Source organism: Zophobas morio, unplaced genomic scaffold, assembly GCF_036711695.1.
Source record: "Zophobas morio isolate AGI-343-1 ecotype UQ-CSIRO unplaced genomic scaffold, CSIRO_AGI_Zmor_V1 ptg000019l, whole genome shotgun sequence".
NCBI lineage: Eukaryota > Metazoa > Arthropoda > Insecta > Coleoptera > Tenebrionidae > Zophobas > Zophobas morio.
This window is the reverse complement of record NW_026972124.1, coordinates 1,354,158-1,373,464: the sequence shown is the minus strand read 5'-3', so window position 1 is coordinate 1,373,464 and position 19,307 is coordinate 1,354,158. Positions and strand designations below refer to the sequence as shown.

The following is a 19,307-nucleotide window of genomic DNA, read 5'->3' as shown; positions in this document are numbered from 1 at the left end:
CGCCGATAACGTGTGGTGGCGGCGTACCTGGGTGCCAAGCCTTGGGTCGAATAGTGCCGCTGATATATAAAACAGATCTGGCCGACCTAGGCTTATGCGACAACCTTCACGCCGGGGGTGGCACCTTCGGTCAGGAGCGGCAGTCGCTCGGGCGCCATCTTCCTCTCAGGGGGAGGGAGCACCGAGGTTGCTCTCAAGCCGGAGACACGGATTTCAGGTGGTGAGCGCCCACGAAAACACCAGAATAAAATAAAACGGCAAGGAATATTTTACAACACAGCGAGTTTATTCCCTGCTACCAGCTAGCTACACGGCTAAAATAACAAAACTTATCGCTAAATTTAAATAAAATAAGATAAATACAAAACAGTTTTACAAACAAAATTAAATTACATGTCCGACACGGTCGTTCCTCCTGGGCGGCGACTTCCTCCAGGAAGGGCTCTTCCTGGACTTGGGGGCGGCGACCTTGAAGATTCAGTATGAAATAAGAATTTTTGAAAATTTCTAAAAATTGTGAAATTTCAAGGGCCGATTCTGGAAAACCGGTTGGAGTTATGGAAAAAACGAGGACGGAATTAACATCTGCGGCCCTAAATCTACAAGAAAATGAATTTAGTTAAATTTCGGAAAACGGTCGAATATGGGTCGTAATTTGCATAAGTGGGGAATACATGGTGTTAAAACTTCATTTGTGAATAAATTGTCTAAAAGTTCTCAAAAAAATCTCAAAAAAAATCAAGGATATAGATCTCGACGTGCTGAATCCAAAAATATAGCGTGTTTATGGCCAAGAAGCAACATTTTCAAAAGATTCAGTATGAAATGAGAATTTTTGAAAATTTCTAAAAATTACGATAATTCAACGACCGATTCTGGAAAAACGGTGGGAGTTATGGTAAAAACGAGGCCGGAATAAACTTCTGCGGCCCGAAATCTACGAGAAAATGCATTTAGTTAAATTTCAAAAATGACCGAATATGGGTCGAAATTTGCATAAGGGAGTAACATGGTGTTAAAATTTTATTTTTGAGTAAGTTGTCTAACAGTTCTCAAAAATATAGGGTGTTTATGGTCACGAAACAACATTTTCAGAAGATTCAGTATAAATACATGAGAATTTAAAAAAAAAATTAAAATTGCCATTTTTCAACGGCCGATTCTGGAAAAACGGTGGGAGTTATGGATAAAACGAGGCCGGTATAAACTTCTGCGGCCCGAAATCTACGAGAAAATGCATTTAGTTAAATTTCGAAAGTGATTGAATATGGGTCGAAATTTGCATATGCATTGTGTTAAAATTTCATTTTTGAATAAGTTGTCTAAAAGTTTACAAAAAAGTCTCAAAAAAAATCAGGGATATAAATCTTGACGTGCTGAATCCAAAAATATAGCTTGTGTATAGTCACGAAACAACATTATCAAAAGATTCAGTATGAAACGAGAATGTTTGAAAATTTCTAAAAATTGCGATATTTCAACGGCCGATTCTGGAGAAACGGTTGGAGTTATGGAAAAAACGAGGCCGGAATAAGCTTCTGCGGCCCGAAATCTACAAGAAAATGCATTTAGTTAAATTTCGAAAATGATCGAATATGGGTTGAAATTTGCATAAAATAATGAATAAGTTGTCTAAAAGTTTATAAAAAATACTCAAAAAAAAATCAAGGATATGGATCTCGACGTGCTGGATCCAAAAATGTAGCGTGTTTATGGCCACGGAGCAACATTTTCGAAAGATTCAATACGAAATTCGATTTTTTTGAAATTTTAAAAATTGCGATATTTCAATTCTAGAAAAAACGGTTGGCCGGAATTAGTCAGCGTCAATTAGTTCGATGTGGAAAAGACCTCTCGAATGGACTTTTATTTCCAACAGATTTCTACAGCAGGCTCTCATTTAGCCAATTCCTCCGAGTATCGCTAATGACAACCAGAATTAGGACAACCACGTGCCGTGGTTAACCTCACTGGTTATCTTTAAAAGGGTACCAAGTAAAGAAAAACGTACCACTGTAAACAATTTACGCCGGTGATATGTATTAAACTTCAGGATTTACTTCTGATATAGGAAGGTCGAAAAAACGTAGACAGTTTCTCAGTGTGGTGATATATTGTCGTTCTAAATGTTCTTTTTATAATGGTTTTCGATGAATTATGAAATGATGAAGACATTACGTGAATGTTTACTGCAACACAATAAGCAAACAACAGTAATGCCCCTACTAATTTTCGTCTATTGTTTAATATGCACTGTTGACACAATCAATAATGATTATTATAATACAGGGTAATAACAGAGCTCAGACGTATTAAGTGGAAAAATGTCAATGTATCGATTTTAAAATGAAATATTTTTCATCAAAGAAACACTTGTTTCTCGAGCTACCAATTGTCCCCGATGTCACTAATTTGATTGAAGTTAATTAGTCTTGTGAGAGCAAAAAGAACGGAAAGATGTACTCGATTAAATAAAGCGGGAGGATTTTTCAGCTCCGATTGTGACATTTTTTAATATACTTAATTAATGGTAGCTTCCTCTTTTTCGCTGAAAGATGAGGACGCAGATATCAAAAAATTTATGCATTTGGGTCCCATATATTGTTGTAATTTTCATGTGTACTGTTTTACTACATATACGTTGTTTTTATTTTCCACATTTAAAGTCGCCGTTAGTAGAGAAGAGTACCAATAACATTCCACAGATAAACCACGGTATTGTGTGAAAACGGTCTAAGAGAAACGTGTATGCACAAATAGTAAGTCATCAGAGAATATTTAGATTTTTCATCCTGAAAGCAGAGGCAAAATTAAAGATAATATTCTTCTGATGGGATTAACTCGAAACGTTCGTTGGAATATGTAGATACTCGTAAATAATGTTTTTAATGTGGTCAACGCTTGCGTGCCGTTCGTGTCGCAAAACGAAACGTTCAAAGAAAAGTTTAATGTTGAGGGTAAACGGCGTGGTATTGTGCATGTAAAGCGGGAATTTTTAATTAGCAATGACCGTATTAGGATTAATAAAAATAGTAATGTTAGTTGTCTCGTTACGACGGACTTTAAAAGGTGCTCTCTGTCATTGGCTAGCACATCATTATATCAGTCATAGTTTAACTCGTAAACCGAACCCTACAATGTAGGGTCAAGCCGAGCTGTAAACTCTTCTGTTAACCGAACTTCGCATCGAGCTATCCGTCATCGATAAAAATCACCCTCATTTGCATAAATTGTAAAAAAAAGTTCGATTTTGTTTTTTATTGGAGCGATGGCTCCATAAATCTAAAACTAGATCAAACTAGTTCACAAACAAAAGAGATCACTAATTGGTTTGCATAATTGAGAGGGTCAATCAATACCGAGTAGTTCGGTTAGTTAAAGCGGAAAAAAGTGTAGCGGGTCGATTTTTCTTGCGATTATAATTCGAAAAATTAAGGGGGCGGATAAAAGCGCTTTGTTCTCTGTCATTCGAACATGTCCTGTAAAAATAATGACGAAATCGTAATCTCGAGAAAATTCCTCACGAATTTTAATAATTATTTACGAAAACGTTTATAAACAAAATGAATAATTTTCATTTATCGATAAATTAACGTCCGGCAAAATTGCCAATTTACCGATTCATTGTACCACGTCTCAACTCGTGACGTCGACGACTGATATTGAAATTATTAAGAAAAACTATTCGAGAACAAATTATCAGAACGATAGAGGAATAAATTCCGAATAATGTTTCTATCCTTGCGTTACAGGCTAAAGCAAATTTCATATTTTTTTGGGGCGATTTTTAATTCCGAATACGTGACGAATCATGTAATCGGAGCGAGAGTACGTGTATGCTCAGATTATTTCTGATATAGCTTAGCCACCGCCCCCTCTGAAATCCAATTATTGTATGTATTATTCACGCTATCCGAATTCAATATCATGGATCGCTTTTGCAACGCGTCAGGTGATCTACAGATGTTAACTTATATTCTCTGAGAAATATAGAATCATACATCACGGCTAAACATAAATAATAAAGCGAACTTCTAATACAAGTAGACTGTATATCACGAACGTCAGCTTCCGACGAGCATGGCGCGGATAAAGAATGATTGGTGTTAATGTTAATATTTATTAACGCGAGAATGCGGCAGACCAACATGTTTATTCGTCGTCGTTTTCTAAATTAAAGATTTTCCTCGTAGCACAACGCACAGACGAATTCTCGTTTCGATCCGTCATCGCAATTTTTCTACCGCATAAGTTTCTCGTTTTGGAATTCATAAATACAAACAACTTGTTCGAGTAACTACGCGCCGTACAAATAAAAGACACTTCTTTGGTTCTAAATAGGTAATAGAATTTGCATTTACATACTGTTGTAGGTTTACTCTCGTCGCTTAATGCCCGACGCACTACTTGCATGAAGCCTGCACGTTACATAAAGACTACTACACACGTACATAAACTGACATTGCTACTCTAATTTCGTAATGTGTTTTGTTACAAATTCAGATAACCATGACTATTCTTGCTAGACCGATTTAAACACACAAAACTATTTTAATCAGCGAAACTAGTACGTTCCATGTCTGTTACAACTGCCGAATAATTAACTGTCTTCATGCAAATCCATCACCATGCGGAGTATTTCGATGCACTTTGCACAAAAAACGCTCAACTTTGTATATATACTTATATCTCATTTTAAACAAAATATTGCTGTTACTTCAGTGCCGACACTGGTTTCATACGTCAGTTAATTAGTTAAGCTGTGATCAAAATCGTCATTTTTGAAATTATTTTTAGCCCCCAAGGGCTCTAAACTGTATCCATTTCTACTCTGCATTATACACTCAACCCAGAAGAGATTTATCCTTTGTTGTGCATCCGCATTTTTACTTCCTGAACCAAAAAAGTACCGACTCTCTACTTTCATGTTTTCTCGAAGTTTCATGACCACTAGAGTACGAAGAAATAGGTCTTCGCCTCTCTGTCGTCCGTGCGTCGTCTGTCCCCCGCCCATATCTATCTTTTTGTATAAGTCTATATCTTTTTTTTTATCTTTCAATTTCCGTCTATATTGTTCTATATCGTTCTATATCATTCTATATCCGCCTATATTCTTCTCATCATTCCATGTTCGTCTATATTATAAAATTTCAAAAAAGTTGTTTCGACACGACTTCCCTCGCTCGTGAAGTGCAATGAAACATATCCAGCATTATCGAGTTAAGTTTTTATTATACACAATTTTGCGATGGTGTCATCAATATTTTTGCAAGGACACGTAGATCAACTTGGATTGATGCAGTGTAATACTAAAAATAACTGTATTGTATTCCCAAAATTTTCTGGGAAAATGAAGTGAGCCGTTCCTAATTGAATCAATAAAGTATCTCATTCATTAATCTTTTTGAGTCACCTCTTTAAGAAAATCTAAAAAATATCGATACAATCACAAATAAAAACTCATCATATTTTGCACATTTTGGGTAAAATTTATTCGGCAAAATTTTGAGATAACGTCATCAATTTTTCGGGGGAAATGAACAGATAAATTATTATTACCACGCTTACAATAAGTTTAAAACGTCTAAAAGATTTCAAAGTATTCAGTTTTGGAATTCTGGAAAATTCAGTAGATCCAGAAAATCCAGAAAATCTGACAAATGTGGAACATTTGGAAAATCATGAAAATCTTGAAAATCAAGAAAAACTGGAAAATCTTCGGATTTTTCATCTCTCTCGTCGCATCTATCTTAAAGTGATACTGGAGGTAATGAACATAATGTTATTCATGCTCACTCCAAATTACAGAAAAAGTCTGATAAGATGAGTCCTACAAAAAATTTAACCAACTTGTCGCTGGAAATCAGCAACGAATTCCACTAAGTGAAAAAATCAAGGCTGATTTTGTTTGCTCTAAGCCGGCTGTCAGCGATGCTACTGCACCTTATAGTGTTAATGAAAATTCTGAAATGGGTACAACCAAACAAAGTAGAAGTATTACTGGTAATGAGAATTGTTTTACTAAAGTTGTTGGTAAACATAGGCGTCCTTTCATTCATGGTAAAGCTCCAGCCACTGATAATGCTTCAAATTTAAAAGCTGCTCATCGTTTGTCCTATGTTTATGTTGGTAACGTTGATGTGAATGTAACTTCTGCGGATCTACACGTATACCTACAAAATAAATTTCCACAGCGCAATTTCAGTGCATTCAAAGTCACTATTAATGCTGATTTGTTCTTATGAAAGAAGATGTATAGCCCACTAGAATCAAAGTTAAGAAGTTTCATTTTTTACGAATAAGGGACCCTCCAAGCAACGATTTGAAGACACCAGTGTCGAGGAAGAATTAACTGAAAACACCGAGGTCCCTTTATAGTCACTATTAAGCAACCTTGTAAAAACGCGTTTTTAGCTTACTATCAAAATGCAAGGGGCTTACTGTCAAAACTGAAACATCTTTTCTGTTCCGTATTAAATGTAGATTATAATGTAATATGTCTCAGTGAAACCTAGTGAAATATATAGTAATGAAATTTTTGATAACAGGTCTCTTGTTTACAGGAATGACGGAAATATTAGTAATAGTGATAAATCTACAGGTGCAGGAGTTGTCCTGGTTGTAAATAGTAAATTTAAGTCTTTGCGGTTATTTTCTTCTGATACTGTTGAAGAAGTATGGGTTAAAATATCTATATCTTCAAAATGTGAAATTAAATTATAGGATGTGTTTATATTCCTCCCAAATTAGATCCGTCTAAATACTGTGATCATGATCACATTAGGTCCATTGAAACTATTTGTGATAAACATCCTTTCTGTGATATAATAGTAGTAGGTGATTTTAATTTACCCAATATTGCGTGGAATCATGTAGGTGCAACCATTGGAGTTGTTCTTCATACGTTGAATAGTGAAGTTGAAATACATGCTTGTGATAGTTATTTCTCATTAAATTTCAGTCAGTATAATATTATACCCAATTTGTATGGTAATATTTTAGATTTGTGTTTTTCAAATTATGCTGGGGTTGAGGTTATAGAATGTGAGCCATTGTCTAGACTGGACTTAAGTAATTCTCCTTTTTTAGTTAATTTTGATCTAGACTATGAAAATTTGTACGATAATAATGTAGACATATAGTTATTACAGTTTTAAGGAAGCTAATTATGTGGGCTTGAATGACTATTTCAATAATATTAATTGGCCGTACGTTCTTAACTGTCCTAAAGTTGATGAATTAGTTGATATTTTTTATCATTTTATATATTTTGCTATTAATCAGTTTGCACCTGTCAGATTCAAATTTAATTCAGATTACCCTAAATGGTTCAATGCTGAAATAATCAATCTTATCAAACTTAAAAAGTGTGCTCATAAACAGTTTAAAACAACTAATAGTAATGAAGATTGAGACGCTTTTCATAATCTAAGATATCAATGTAAGAAATTTATTAAATCTGCGTATGAACAGTATTTGCGTAAAATTGAAAATGAACTATTTGCGAACCCTAGTAGTTTTTGGAAATTTATAAAGAGTAAATCTCATAGTGAGCTCCTATTGCCCATGCAATTTAATGGTGAAAATTTGAACAACTTTCTTGATGTTTGTAACGCGTTTAATAATTACTTCTCCTCAGTCTACGATAAATCTGTTTATGTAAAAAGTGACTTTACATCTGCCAAGAATGTATGTCTAAATTTATTTCATATTACTATTTCTGACATTGCCATTACCCTTGGGAAGCTGAATATTGTCACGAAACTGCTAGTTGCCCTAGTTATGTAAAGATTGCCTCATGCCATGCTTGTGGGATGTCAGCAAAAACCTCTTTTTGCTGGCATTACGGAAGCTTAGGTGGGGTCAGTGCGGACTGACGAAAGGGGCAGTCGGTACTAACTAGGGACAGGGAGAAGGAAAAAGTGAGGGAAGTGAAGTGACGCACCGTACCCCCTAAGGATGGAATTTGTAATGTAAGTTGAAATATATTTAGTTTATTTAAGTAATGTAATTGGGATTTTTATTCTTAACGTCGGATCGGGTAATTATCCTTAGCTCTACCAATCTCTCCCCCGACCCGGTCGTGACATATGGTGGAGGCGCCCAAAATTTCGCGCATATAGTGTTTTTTAAATCTTAAGAAAAAACTAAATCTTATTTTATGAATAATAAAAACCCCGCGGATCCAAAAACCCGTCAGCAATACAAAATCCGTATAGAAAAAGAGTACGGTTCGTTTCAACCAAAAAGCAGAAGTTCTGATATTCACGGAGTCGTTAAATTAGGGGGATGCGGTTGTGACACTTCAGAAACAGATCCGGAACCACTTGTGCTTAGTCCAATCCCCATCGAATTACCAGAAACCAACCTAAAGCAGTTAACATTGTCCGCACCAACTTCACAAAATTCTGAAACAGTAGACCAAACGTTCGATAAAATACCGGGAACAATCCCCAACAAATCGCCTCACTTCACTGAGCAAAACATCAGAGAAACAAACGACCCATCTAACGAAAAAATGGCCAACGTTACAATCACCGAGGCATTCACAAGCCAAAAACATCCATCGATCCCGAGCTTCATTAGTCCAGAAATTTTTGATCCAAAACGTGACGACCCACAGCGGTTTATCCAGAATTATGAGCGGGCAGCAGTGGCCAACGCGTGGAATGACAACTTGAAGATTTCATATTTCGGCTCATTTTTGTCAGGAATAGCGAACAGATGGTACGAAAATTTTGTTACGAATAATGCTACAAAAACCTGGACAGATGTGAAGAAAGAATTCCTAAAAGAATACAGAATGTCGGACTATTCGGAAGACAAGGAAAGAAAATTTGAAAACCGCAGACAGACCCGAGAAGAGTCAGTAAGAGAATACTTTTTTGATTTATCCTTCCTAGCGTATGAACTGGACCCATTAATGGAGGACGAAAAATTTATCAAACAATTCGAGAGAGGCATGCACGATAAATATTTTAGCAACTACAAGATTCTAAAACCAGATGACGTTACCGTACCAGAACTTAAATCAATTATTGCGAAACTTGACGCTATAGAACAGCGAACAAAAGAAAGCCAAGGGTACTTTCATGACCGACAGGAAGTTGAAGAAGCGAATAAGTATACGAAATTTACCACAAACTCTAGGAAATTTGATAGTAGGCCACCACACTTAAATGGAGGCAATTTCAAGAAAAATGTACCAAACACCCGCAGCTCTAACGGACGACCAAGGTGCTACCATTGCGGAAGAATTGGACATTTTGCAGGCGCATGTTGGCACAATACAAGTGGCAACAATTACAAACAGGATCACCACCCAAACGCCAAGGGACGACGAAACTAAACCTCCCAGTCGTCCTTACGCAAAAAGGGAGAAGCAGCGGCACTTCAACCCTCAACAAACCCCCGCGTCTGCTAACCCTAAATGTACAAGTTAACAAACAACATCTTACCGCAATTGTAGATACAGGCGCCGCAACAAATGTTGTTGTCAGCAAAATAATACCGAAAAACGAAATTCGCAAGCAGCAGCAAATGTCATTTTTATTAGCGGCGGGCAACGCGAAAGTTCCTATCTTAGGTACAACCTCCCTGACTTTAAGGGTAATGAATCATACAAAAAACATTTCAGCATACGTCGTGGAGAATTTACCCTATCCAATTATCTTAGGCATGGAATTTTTATGCAACGAAAAATCTATCATTAATTTACAAGATAACACGATTATGCTGACAGGTAAAGTTTTCGAACTGAATAAATCGTTTCATGTTTCACAACATACAAGCTATACGCAACGTAGGTCAGTTAAGGGGTACAACAACACCTTAGTCGACATTCCTAAAATGACTTATTATAAACAATGCGTTGATGACATATCGCAAACATTACGTGCAATCATAAAACGGAATAATAACACGGAAATGACACAAATTCGACAGAAAGAAACTATGATACAAGTCAACACTATACATGATTCACTTCGCGACCACAAATTACTGACACGGCAAGACCTAGACCTTCAAGAACAAGACACATACGAAACCTTCGCAAAAGCGAATTTTGACATTTTTGACACCATCACTAGTTGCAACATCTCCACCATGAAAGTCCAAAGAAACAGTTACCCTTGTGTCACATGGTTGTTCAATGAACAAATAAATAAATTAAACATACGCAAAATATATTCCACTGATAATAAATTAAATTTTACTCTTAATGTGGCAAGTAACTATCAAATGATATGGCACGTTCTAAAAGAACTGAAACAAATAGTAACGAGGAAGAATATTACACACATGTATTTACAAAAACCAGCTGTGAATAATACCCAAATTAAAGTTGCCGAAATTATCCGTATGATTTATTACATTTTCAAAGACACACCTATTAATATTTATATTTTTGAAAATTCAATTTCCACTTCAGAAATAAATTCACAAGATTATAACACTGTAACTGTACACCAGACATCTCTATGTGATTCAGTTTCTGCCCAAACGAGTGATCAATTGCAGCAAACCGGCGACCGAAACACACACATATTAAAACTATGTCTATCAAAAGATTATAAAATGGACCCACATACGAAAATTACGGTAAAGCTTACCTTAAATGGAGACGTCAGGGACATCACATTACCTCACTTATCAAACAATAACAAATTTTTGGTCAAAAAAGGACTCATTTTAAACGTTGCAGACGACTTTACGTCAGGAACATTAGAATCTCGAGGTCATAATGCATTAAAATTATTTAAGGGTACTGCTGTTGCGTACCTAGAAGAACTTGTGATAGACAAACCCTTATTTTTAATAAATCAACTACAAACGGGCCAAACGAAAAATCGCGAAGTTAAAATTGACTCTAAATTGTCCTCTCAACAAAATGAAGCAATTAAACATTTAATTAACTCATACAGTGATATATTTGCGGACGACCTAACCGAAATAGGCTCTACGCAGCTAGTTGAACATAAAATACAATTAACAGACAGTACTCCCATTAAAAGCAAACCATATAAAGTATCCCCAAAAGAACGCCAAATAATTGAAGAGCAGATCACGGAAATGCTAGAACAAGGTGTAATTAGACCTTCCCAATCTCCGTACTCCTCCCCAATTGTTTTGGTAAAAAAGAAAGGCGAAAAAGAAAAAGTGCGATTTTGCGTGGATTACAGAAAGTTGAATAAGGTGACAAAAAAATCCAATTACCCATTAAGTAATATAGATGAAATTCTTACGTATTTCGGAAAATCTAACTTTTTCAGTACGTTGGATCTTTTTAGCGGTTTTTGGCAAGTTGGAATAGAAGAAAACTCTAAAGAGTACACAGCGTTTGTAACACCAGGTTTCGGACTTTTCGAATTTAACAAATTACCTTTCGGTCTGTGTAACGCCCCGTCGACTTTCCAGGATCTAACGGATAGAGTTTTTCGGGGACTGAAATGGTCGTCCGTTCTAGTGTATCTCGATGACGTGATTGTTTTTTCAGAAACTTTTGAGGAACATTTGGACAAGTTGAAAGAAGTTTTTCAAAGATTAAGAGACGCTAATCTTACATTAAAAACTCAAAAGTGTACGTTTGCAGCTACGCAGGTGAAAGTATTGGGGCACATTGTTAACAACAATAGCATACGACCGGATCCTGAAAAGCTCGGCGCAATTAGAGATTTTCCCAGACCAAAAACTGTTAGGCAATTGCAAAGTTTCTTAGGTTTAGCCAATTATTATAGAAAGTTTATCGCAAATTTTTCTAAACTCGCTCATCCCCTGCATAAACTACTATCAAAAAATTTCAAATTCAAATGGGATACGGAACAAGAGGATGCTTTTAATGTTCTAAAAAATAAACTCTGCGAGTCTCCCGTCTTAGTGCATTTCAATCCCCATATCGGTTGCGAACTTCGAGCAGACGCGTGTAAAGATGGTCTAGGGGTGATTCTACTTCAGGAATACGAGGGGCAGATGCACCCTATGGCATATGCCAGCAGGTCATTAACAAAAGCCGAGAAAAATTACTCAATCACAGAATTAGAAGCTTTAGCAGTCCTATACGGTTTAGTGCATTTTCGCCACTTTGTTCATGGTCGCCCCGTCACAGTAAAGTCGGATCATCACGCTCTTTGTTATTTGAAAAACGCAGATCAGTCGACAAGCAGGTTAACTCGCTGGGCGATCAAATTACAAGAATTTGATTATCAGGTAATATATAAAAATGGTAAAGCACACACCGATGCCGACTGCCTTTCACGCAATCCAGTACTTCCCGCTCCTGAAGAAGAATCTGACCTTTTCGACGTACCTACCTTCCTGCTGGACAACGTAGATATTCGCTTTGAACAACAGAAAGACCCGGGTTTACAACAACTAATACAAATAATTGAGGATCCAGAAAACAACGAATCGACAATAGCTTTGAGGAGAAAATCCAAAAATTTTACACTAATCAACGGCGTCTTATACAAAAAAAATGCAATACCAAGTGGAAATGATAACCTCCTAGTAGTCCCGCATCATCTGAAGCACGAGATCCTTTTTGCACACCATTCCGAACCCTTGGCAGGACATTTAGGGATAGCAAAAACGTTCCATAGAATTAAAGGGCGATTTTACTGGGACGCTATGCAGTCAGATGTGGAAAAGTTTGTAAAAGGGTGTGCAGACTGTCAAGCGCGGAAGGGCGAACAACATAAGAAACCAGCCGGACTACTAAAACCTATTCAAGTGGGGTTGCCATTTGATAGAGTAGCCATAGATATCTTGGGACCATTCCCAAAGAGCAAGAGAGGAAATGTAGTCATAGTTGTAGCCACAGATTATGCAACAAGATGGGCTGAGACTCGGGCGATGGCTAATGCTAAAGCAGAATCAGTGGCCAAGTTTATTTTGGAACAGATACTTACGAGACATGGAAGCCCAAGATACCTTTTGAGTGATAGGGGAACCAACTTTCGGTCGCAAGTGGTACAAGAACTGTTGAAATTGATGGGTGTTTATTACAATTTTACAACAGCTTACCATCCACAGTGTAACGGACTGACAGAGAGGTTCAACAAAACACTCGCCGACATGCTCGCCGTTTTCACAAGCACCAGCCAGAAAGACTGGTGCCAGTATTTAACTCACGTAACGTTCGCCTACAATACAGCTCGTCAAGATACCACTCAGTTTTCTCCATTCATGCTTGTCTATGCAAGAGAAGCAGTCTTACCTACGCAGGCAAATCTTCTGCAGGAACCGCTGTCAAGCTACGTGTTTGATATTAGAGAAAAGGCATTGGCCGTTAGGAACTGGGCTGTCGAAAATATTTATAAAAAACAAAATATTGATAAAGAAAGATTCGACGAAAAACATAGGCACGTTGAGTTCATGCCTGGGGAAAAAATAAAAATATTTACTCCTATTAGAAAAGTGGGAAAGAGTGAAAAATTATTATTAAAATATTTCGGCCCATATACGGTGATAAGAAAAATGGGGGATGTGGATTACGAGATTAGAAAAGGCTCGAAAAAAGAAGTTGTACATGTAAGTCGACTTTTAAAATATAATGATCCATGGAGTCCACAGGTGAGTAGCGACAAATAAACAATGTTTTCATTGATCTACTTTTGCATCCATTATAATGAGATAATTTTGTCGAACTATATAAAAGCGTTGGGTGTTAGTTTTTATTTTAAATGTATGCTTTGTTAACGGGGGTTTACGAGAACTTTTCAAACGTGTGAGCCTGCGTGTCGGAAAAAGACATACAAATAGTACAATTTTTAAGTTTAAGGTAAAACGAATTCAAAATAAATGTATTAACATGGCTTTGCTACAGGCTGTTCGCTATCTTACTAATCAGTCAAAATTCTTGCGTTGGAGGACAAATAGAAGTGTCGGCAGGAGCATTCTGGAGGCCCCTTGTGGAGACTTTGAATTACGAGGCAACCATACCAATAAAGTATACAATGGCGTGGTTCAAACCACAAACAAACAGTACGGGCACATCAAAACAATGTAGTGGCGATCACAATTGCGAGCTGGCGACCGCTATGCACCAGTTAATGGAAGCGGTTGACGGCGAGCTGGAACCACAAGAGTCGGAAGAAGGATGGCAGCTTTTTGAAGATCAACAGCACAGAGAAAAACGCAGCCTGGATTTTCTAGGAGAGGGACTGGCTTGGTGTTGCGGCGTTGCAACACAACACAAACTAGACTCGCTGCACATGGAAGAAAGGGATTTACAGAAAAAACTTCGACAATTGGAGGGGGGCCTATCTGAAAATATCAAAACGCTAAGTCAAAATTCTGTGGAATTTAAAAAATATACAGATCAGGTCGGGGAGGCTTTTAAATCCACGGAGAGGAGGATTAAAGAAATGGAAAAAGCCATCACAAATTTTAGGAACAAGACGAGTGAATGGGAAGGATTTTTCGGTACTTTAATAGAAAATCAATTTCAGAATACTAGACGTATCGTAACAATGTGGCGCGCGTTGGAACAAAGGGACGTAAAACTGTCATGTCGACAACACCAAATACCAGAAAAGGTGTTGCGGCCCCAACTTTTTCAAGCGAACTTAATGGAACTTCAAAAGGAATTAATCAAAGCAGGTCACGATTTAGCTATTGCTGTCACGGATATACACAGGTATTATCAGTTACCAATAACAGATTGTGTAATTTCAGGAAATAACATAACACTGGTAGTACGAGTGCCCATCGTACAACAGGGCATTAGGTGGAGTTTGTTTGAGCTCATAACTGCACCCTTCAGTTGGTACAATCAGAGTTGCAGAATAGAGTACAGCACCTTGTTTTTGGCGGTGGCAGAACCTCACTACACTAGACACCGGAGGCACAATTTGTACCGACAAATTTCTGGTTTGGGGTTGCATCAGTGCAGGCCGCACTCCAACAAACTGTGCTTTCTTCCTCGATTCGGAGAGGATAAACTTCATGGGCCTACGTGTGCACGAAAATTATATGAAGGTGCGACAGTGGAGGAATTAAGTTATCACTGCCCCATGAAATGTCACGCATCGACATCGCTTACCATCACAGAAGTCGAGGAGGATTTATTTATAATAACAAATTTAAAGGTAGGCGCTTATATAAGTTGTCCCAGCAGTAATAAAACCCTAACTGAATTCGGAAGCTTATTGGGTGCGTTAAAAATAAAACTTCACTGCCAGTGTGCACTTGTTTACCTGCATGATGTAATAATACCTAGACGTTTTCCCTGCTTAGATACTATCCCTCGCATCCACGTAAATCACATAATTCCAGCAGCGTGGTCGAATCTAAAATCTTTCATTCTTAACCCCATTCATACCCACTCGTTACCATCATATAACAACTTTTCGGAATGTATTAATCCAAATTGGTCATTGACTATTCCGCATTTAAATTTAACCTCCCCGAATAAACTTCTCCAAAATTTTGTCGCAAATATTCCAGAATCACCACAAATTTTTTCTTTTGCGGACAGTTATGGTGTACATACATCCGCTACTTTAGTTGTTTGGAATTTAATCTTAACTGTTTTATTAATATATATATTTTGGAAATCCAACCACCCAGCGATAGCCTCCCCCAACCAAACATGTAACCCTACCACCTCCCTTCTACTACAAGGGGGGGAAGCCGTTAGGATAACTGTAGATGACGCGTCGTAAATTATATATATTATCACCTTGTGGATCTTGTCTTAATATTTGGACTCTCGATTAAAAAGATCGTTAGACAAATGCTGAGGCAATATCTGTGCAGGTCGATTGAAGCCTGCAGGCATATATGTATTACCCATATATAGGTTATATGTAGATAATAAGTAGTTGTCCACTGTTTTATATTTTAGATCGGAGATTGAACATAGATTTAGAAAGTTATTTAGATATTGTGTACTGGCTTCGCTTTATCTATTTTGTAGGAGTATAAGGTAATTCTAATGAATGAACTTTTTTTTTTTATGTTCTGGAACCGGGTCTGGCAACGGGAGACACCTACCATACATAAGGCGTTCTTGCTCGAGACAGAACCAGCATGGAAAAAAAAAAAAAAGGCCCTGACATCACTCTCGCATACGACGCCCTCGTTCGAGAACCAAGCTTCTACGACGACGAGTTCTCCTTAAAGAAGGCTCCAGTTAACAAGACTGGACTCATAGTGGTTGAGTTTTGCCAAAAAGGAAATGGTGGTGAACGGGACTTCGGCCAGTAAGCAGGGACGTTAAAATAGCGCTCATCAACTGCTGCAATTAGTAAGAGAGTGCCGCTTGTCGCGAGAGATTTTAAAACAGTTGCTTCAAAAGATAAATACCTTAAATCAATTTTTGTCTTATTCAAGTGTGTAAAATGTTGGTAGGGTCTTCCTGGGTATGTCGACCAGAAGAATGTAATTTTGTATCGTTGGGTATCTTTGTTATTGTAGTAAAGTAGGAGTGAAGTCTAATATGATTGTATATTTTATAGGGTTGTGTTTGCAAAATGGATAATTTGTGGCTATGTACGTTTTATGCATTGTATTAGTTAAGAGATATCTGTTTGTAAAACACTGGAGGTCCAGTGTTCCTTAAGGGGGGAGATGTGTCACGAAACTGCTAGTTGCCCTAGTTATGTAAAGATTGCCTCATGCCATGCTTGTGGGATGTCAGCAAAAACCTCTTTTTGCTGGCATTACGGAAGCTTAGGTGGGGTCAGTGCGGACTGACGAAAGGGGCAGTCGGTACTAACTAGGGACAGGGAGAAGGAAAAAGTGAGGGAAGTGAAGTGACGCACCGTACCCCCTAAGGATGGAATTTGTAATGTAAGTTGAAATATATTTAGTTTATTTAAGTAATGTAATTGGGATTTTTATTCTTAACGTCGGATCGGGTAATTATCCTTAGCTCTACCAATCTCTCCCCCGACCCGGTCGTGACAATATCAATAAAGGTCTAGGCCCTTTCTTGTTTATTAGAAATTGTAGTGAGTCCTTAAATTTGCCTATTTATATTACTTTCAAAAGTTCTCTAGTTTGTGGTATATTTCCTTTGTTCTGGAAGCATCCTTACTTTGTTCCTGTTCTTAAATCTGGTTCTGCAAAGAAAAGGTCTACCATAACTAATTTATTCTCGTACGTTAATTTTATAATTGACGCTTTTGGCAAGGGCCTTGAAGTACATTCTGTCTATGCAGACTTCAGAAAGGCTTTCGATAAAGTTTTTATCATTGTTTATTGCTTCAAAAATTAGAAGCATATGGTATTAATGGTATCTTATTAAAATGGTTTCATTGTTATTTAATGGGCAGGTCTCAACAGGTAAAAATTGGAAATTATTATTCTTGTATTCAACATGTGTCTTCTGGAGTTCCACATGGGTCTATATAGGGACCATTGTGGTTATGTATTTTTATTAATAATGTTGGCTTCAATTGTAATAGTAACTACTCTCTTTTTGCTGATGACTAAAAAATGTATACTTCCGTTATAAGCTCCAATGATGTTGTTTGTCTACAATCTGACATAAATAAATTGAGTAATTGGTGTATTGCAAATAAGATGTTACAAAATGTTGTGTTGTCAATTTTAGTCGCAAAGTCTCTCCGTTATATCCTAGCTATACATTAAGTGGGTCACTCATGACTGTAAATACCGTAATTAAGGATTTAGGTATATACTTGGATGTTATGCTAACTTTTATATCTCATTATGAGTATATTTTAAACAAGGCAAATAAAATTTTAGGGTGATTTTAAGAACATCTCTACTTGTAGAATTCTTTATGTATCTCATGTTAGATCTGTTCTACAGTATGGTTCTATTATCTGGTCCCCTTATTATATTACTCCTATAGCTAGGCTAGAATCTGTTCAAAGAAAATTCATTAGCTATCTGCTATGGAAGTTCCTACAATATGTAAATAGAGATGCATCTTCTGTTATCAGTTAAAATGCGTTGTTTGAGCTTCCTTCTCTTTGAAGCAAGAAGGCAGTATTTAGCTGTTTGTTTTATCTTTACTATTCTCTCTAATAATATTGAAGCGCCTGATATTTTAAATCTATTGCCTTTTTATGTTCTTATCCTGTTAGAAATGTCCCAATCTGTTATATTGATTCATCTAGATGTACTTGTAACTATCTGTTGAGATGTCCATTAAATAATATTAGTTTAATATGTTGTGGGGGCTGGCAAGTCCCACAAAATTGTATATTTGTATATAATCTGTATTTAATTACTTCCAACCAGTATCACCCCGAAACTTTCTCTGCGTCCACCTGCATGTCGTAAAACCTATCTTTTGTTCACCCTTCTCAGTAATACTTATCCTTTCCCAGATTTCGAATACCTTCCAAGAATCCTTTAGACACAACTGTTTTCACCGTTTTCTACCGACCTCTCTTTTCATTTTAATTTCACAAACTCCAAGACTCTTCCTTCATCTGCCGAACCGACAACATCAAAATAAATACGCCAAAACGCTATTTCAGTACTATTTCAATCACCTAATCACCCCACAATGGACTTTTTTCGTTGTCAATCCTTAAGTAGGCGCGTTTTATATATTTTTTTATATTTTTTTATATAATACTTTGTCATTATTTTTATTAATTCTAATTGTACAGGTTTTTACCGTAAATAAATCATATCATATCACCAGAAAATTAAAAAAATTGATTTTACGATTTTCGCTTACGCTCGGGAAGTAATTTGCACAGATTCGTAGTCCTGAGAAAATTTACGTTCACATAGAGGTCTCTATAGACCGATCTAGAAGAATAAAGGATGATATAAATACAGGATTAGTCACGAGAGAATTACTTCTGAAAATTATTTTTACGCAACCCAAAGTACTAATACCCTGTACCACTTGATATTATCTAAATTTAAAATGAAAAGCCTAATCCATGATTGCTTTGACTTTGGCAGTGTCACTTTGACGTTAATTAATTTTTAACATTTTTTTTCATCGTTGACTCGGCTCTAGAGCGCCATTGGATCGACGACATACGGTCAGATCGATCTGGGCTATACTAAAGCCGTAAGTGCTCTACCAATGTTGTTCGCCGCTAATGTGCATGTGTTAATTCGCCATCTCTGCGTCACCTAGAGCCTCTTCGAAGTGCAAATCTGCAACCTCTGGACTTCTTTGGCCATCCATTTACAAAAAAGCCGTAGCATCCCCCAAAATTCCCAACATTTTCAACAGATTAGTAGTTAAATTATTTACTTACTTGTTTGAGTTTGTGTTGTAATCTTTGAATAAAATGCCGTAAAAGGAATTTTTAGAAATAATTTTCTCGTGATTAATCGGTTGCAAAAGATCAAGAGGCACACTG

At 36.9% G+C, this 19,307-nt stretch overlaps 1 protein-coding gene across 1 annotated transcript; it reads left to right on the top strand.

Annotated features, from left to right (window-relative positions):
* Window positions 1-7,796: 7,796 nt before the first annotated feature.
* Window positions 7,797-15,665, top strand: LOC135131168 (uncharacterized). Its single transcript, XM_064058751.1, has 2 exons — window positions 7,797-7,973; window positions 13,826-15,665. Exons 1-2 carry the CDS (start codon window positions 7,960-7,962, stop codon window positions 15,663-15,665), a joined length of 1,854 nt encoding a protein of 617 aa, XP_063914821.1. The 5' UTR covers window positions 7,797-7,959.
* Window positions 15,666-19,307: the final 3,642 nt, after the last annotated feature.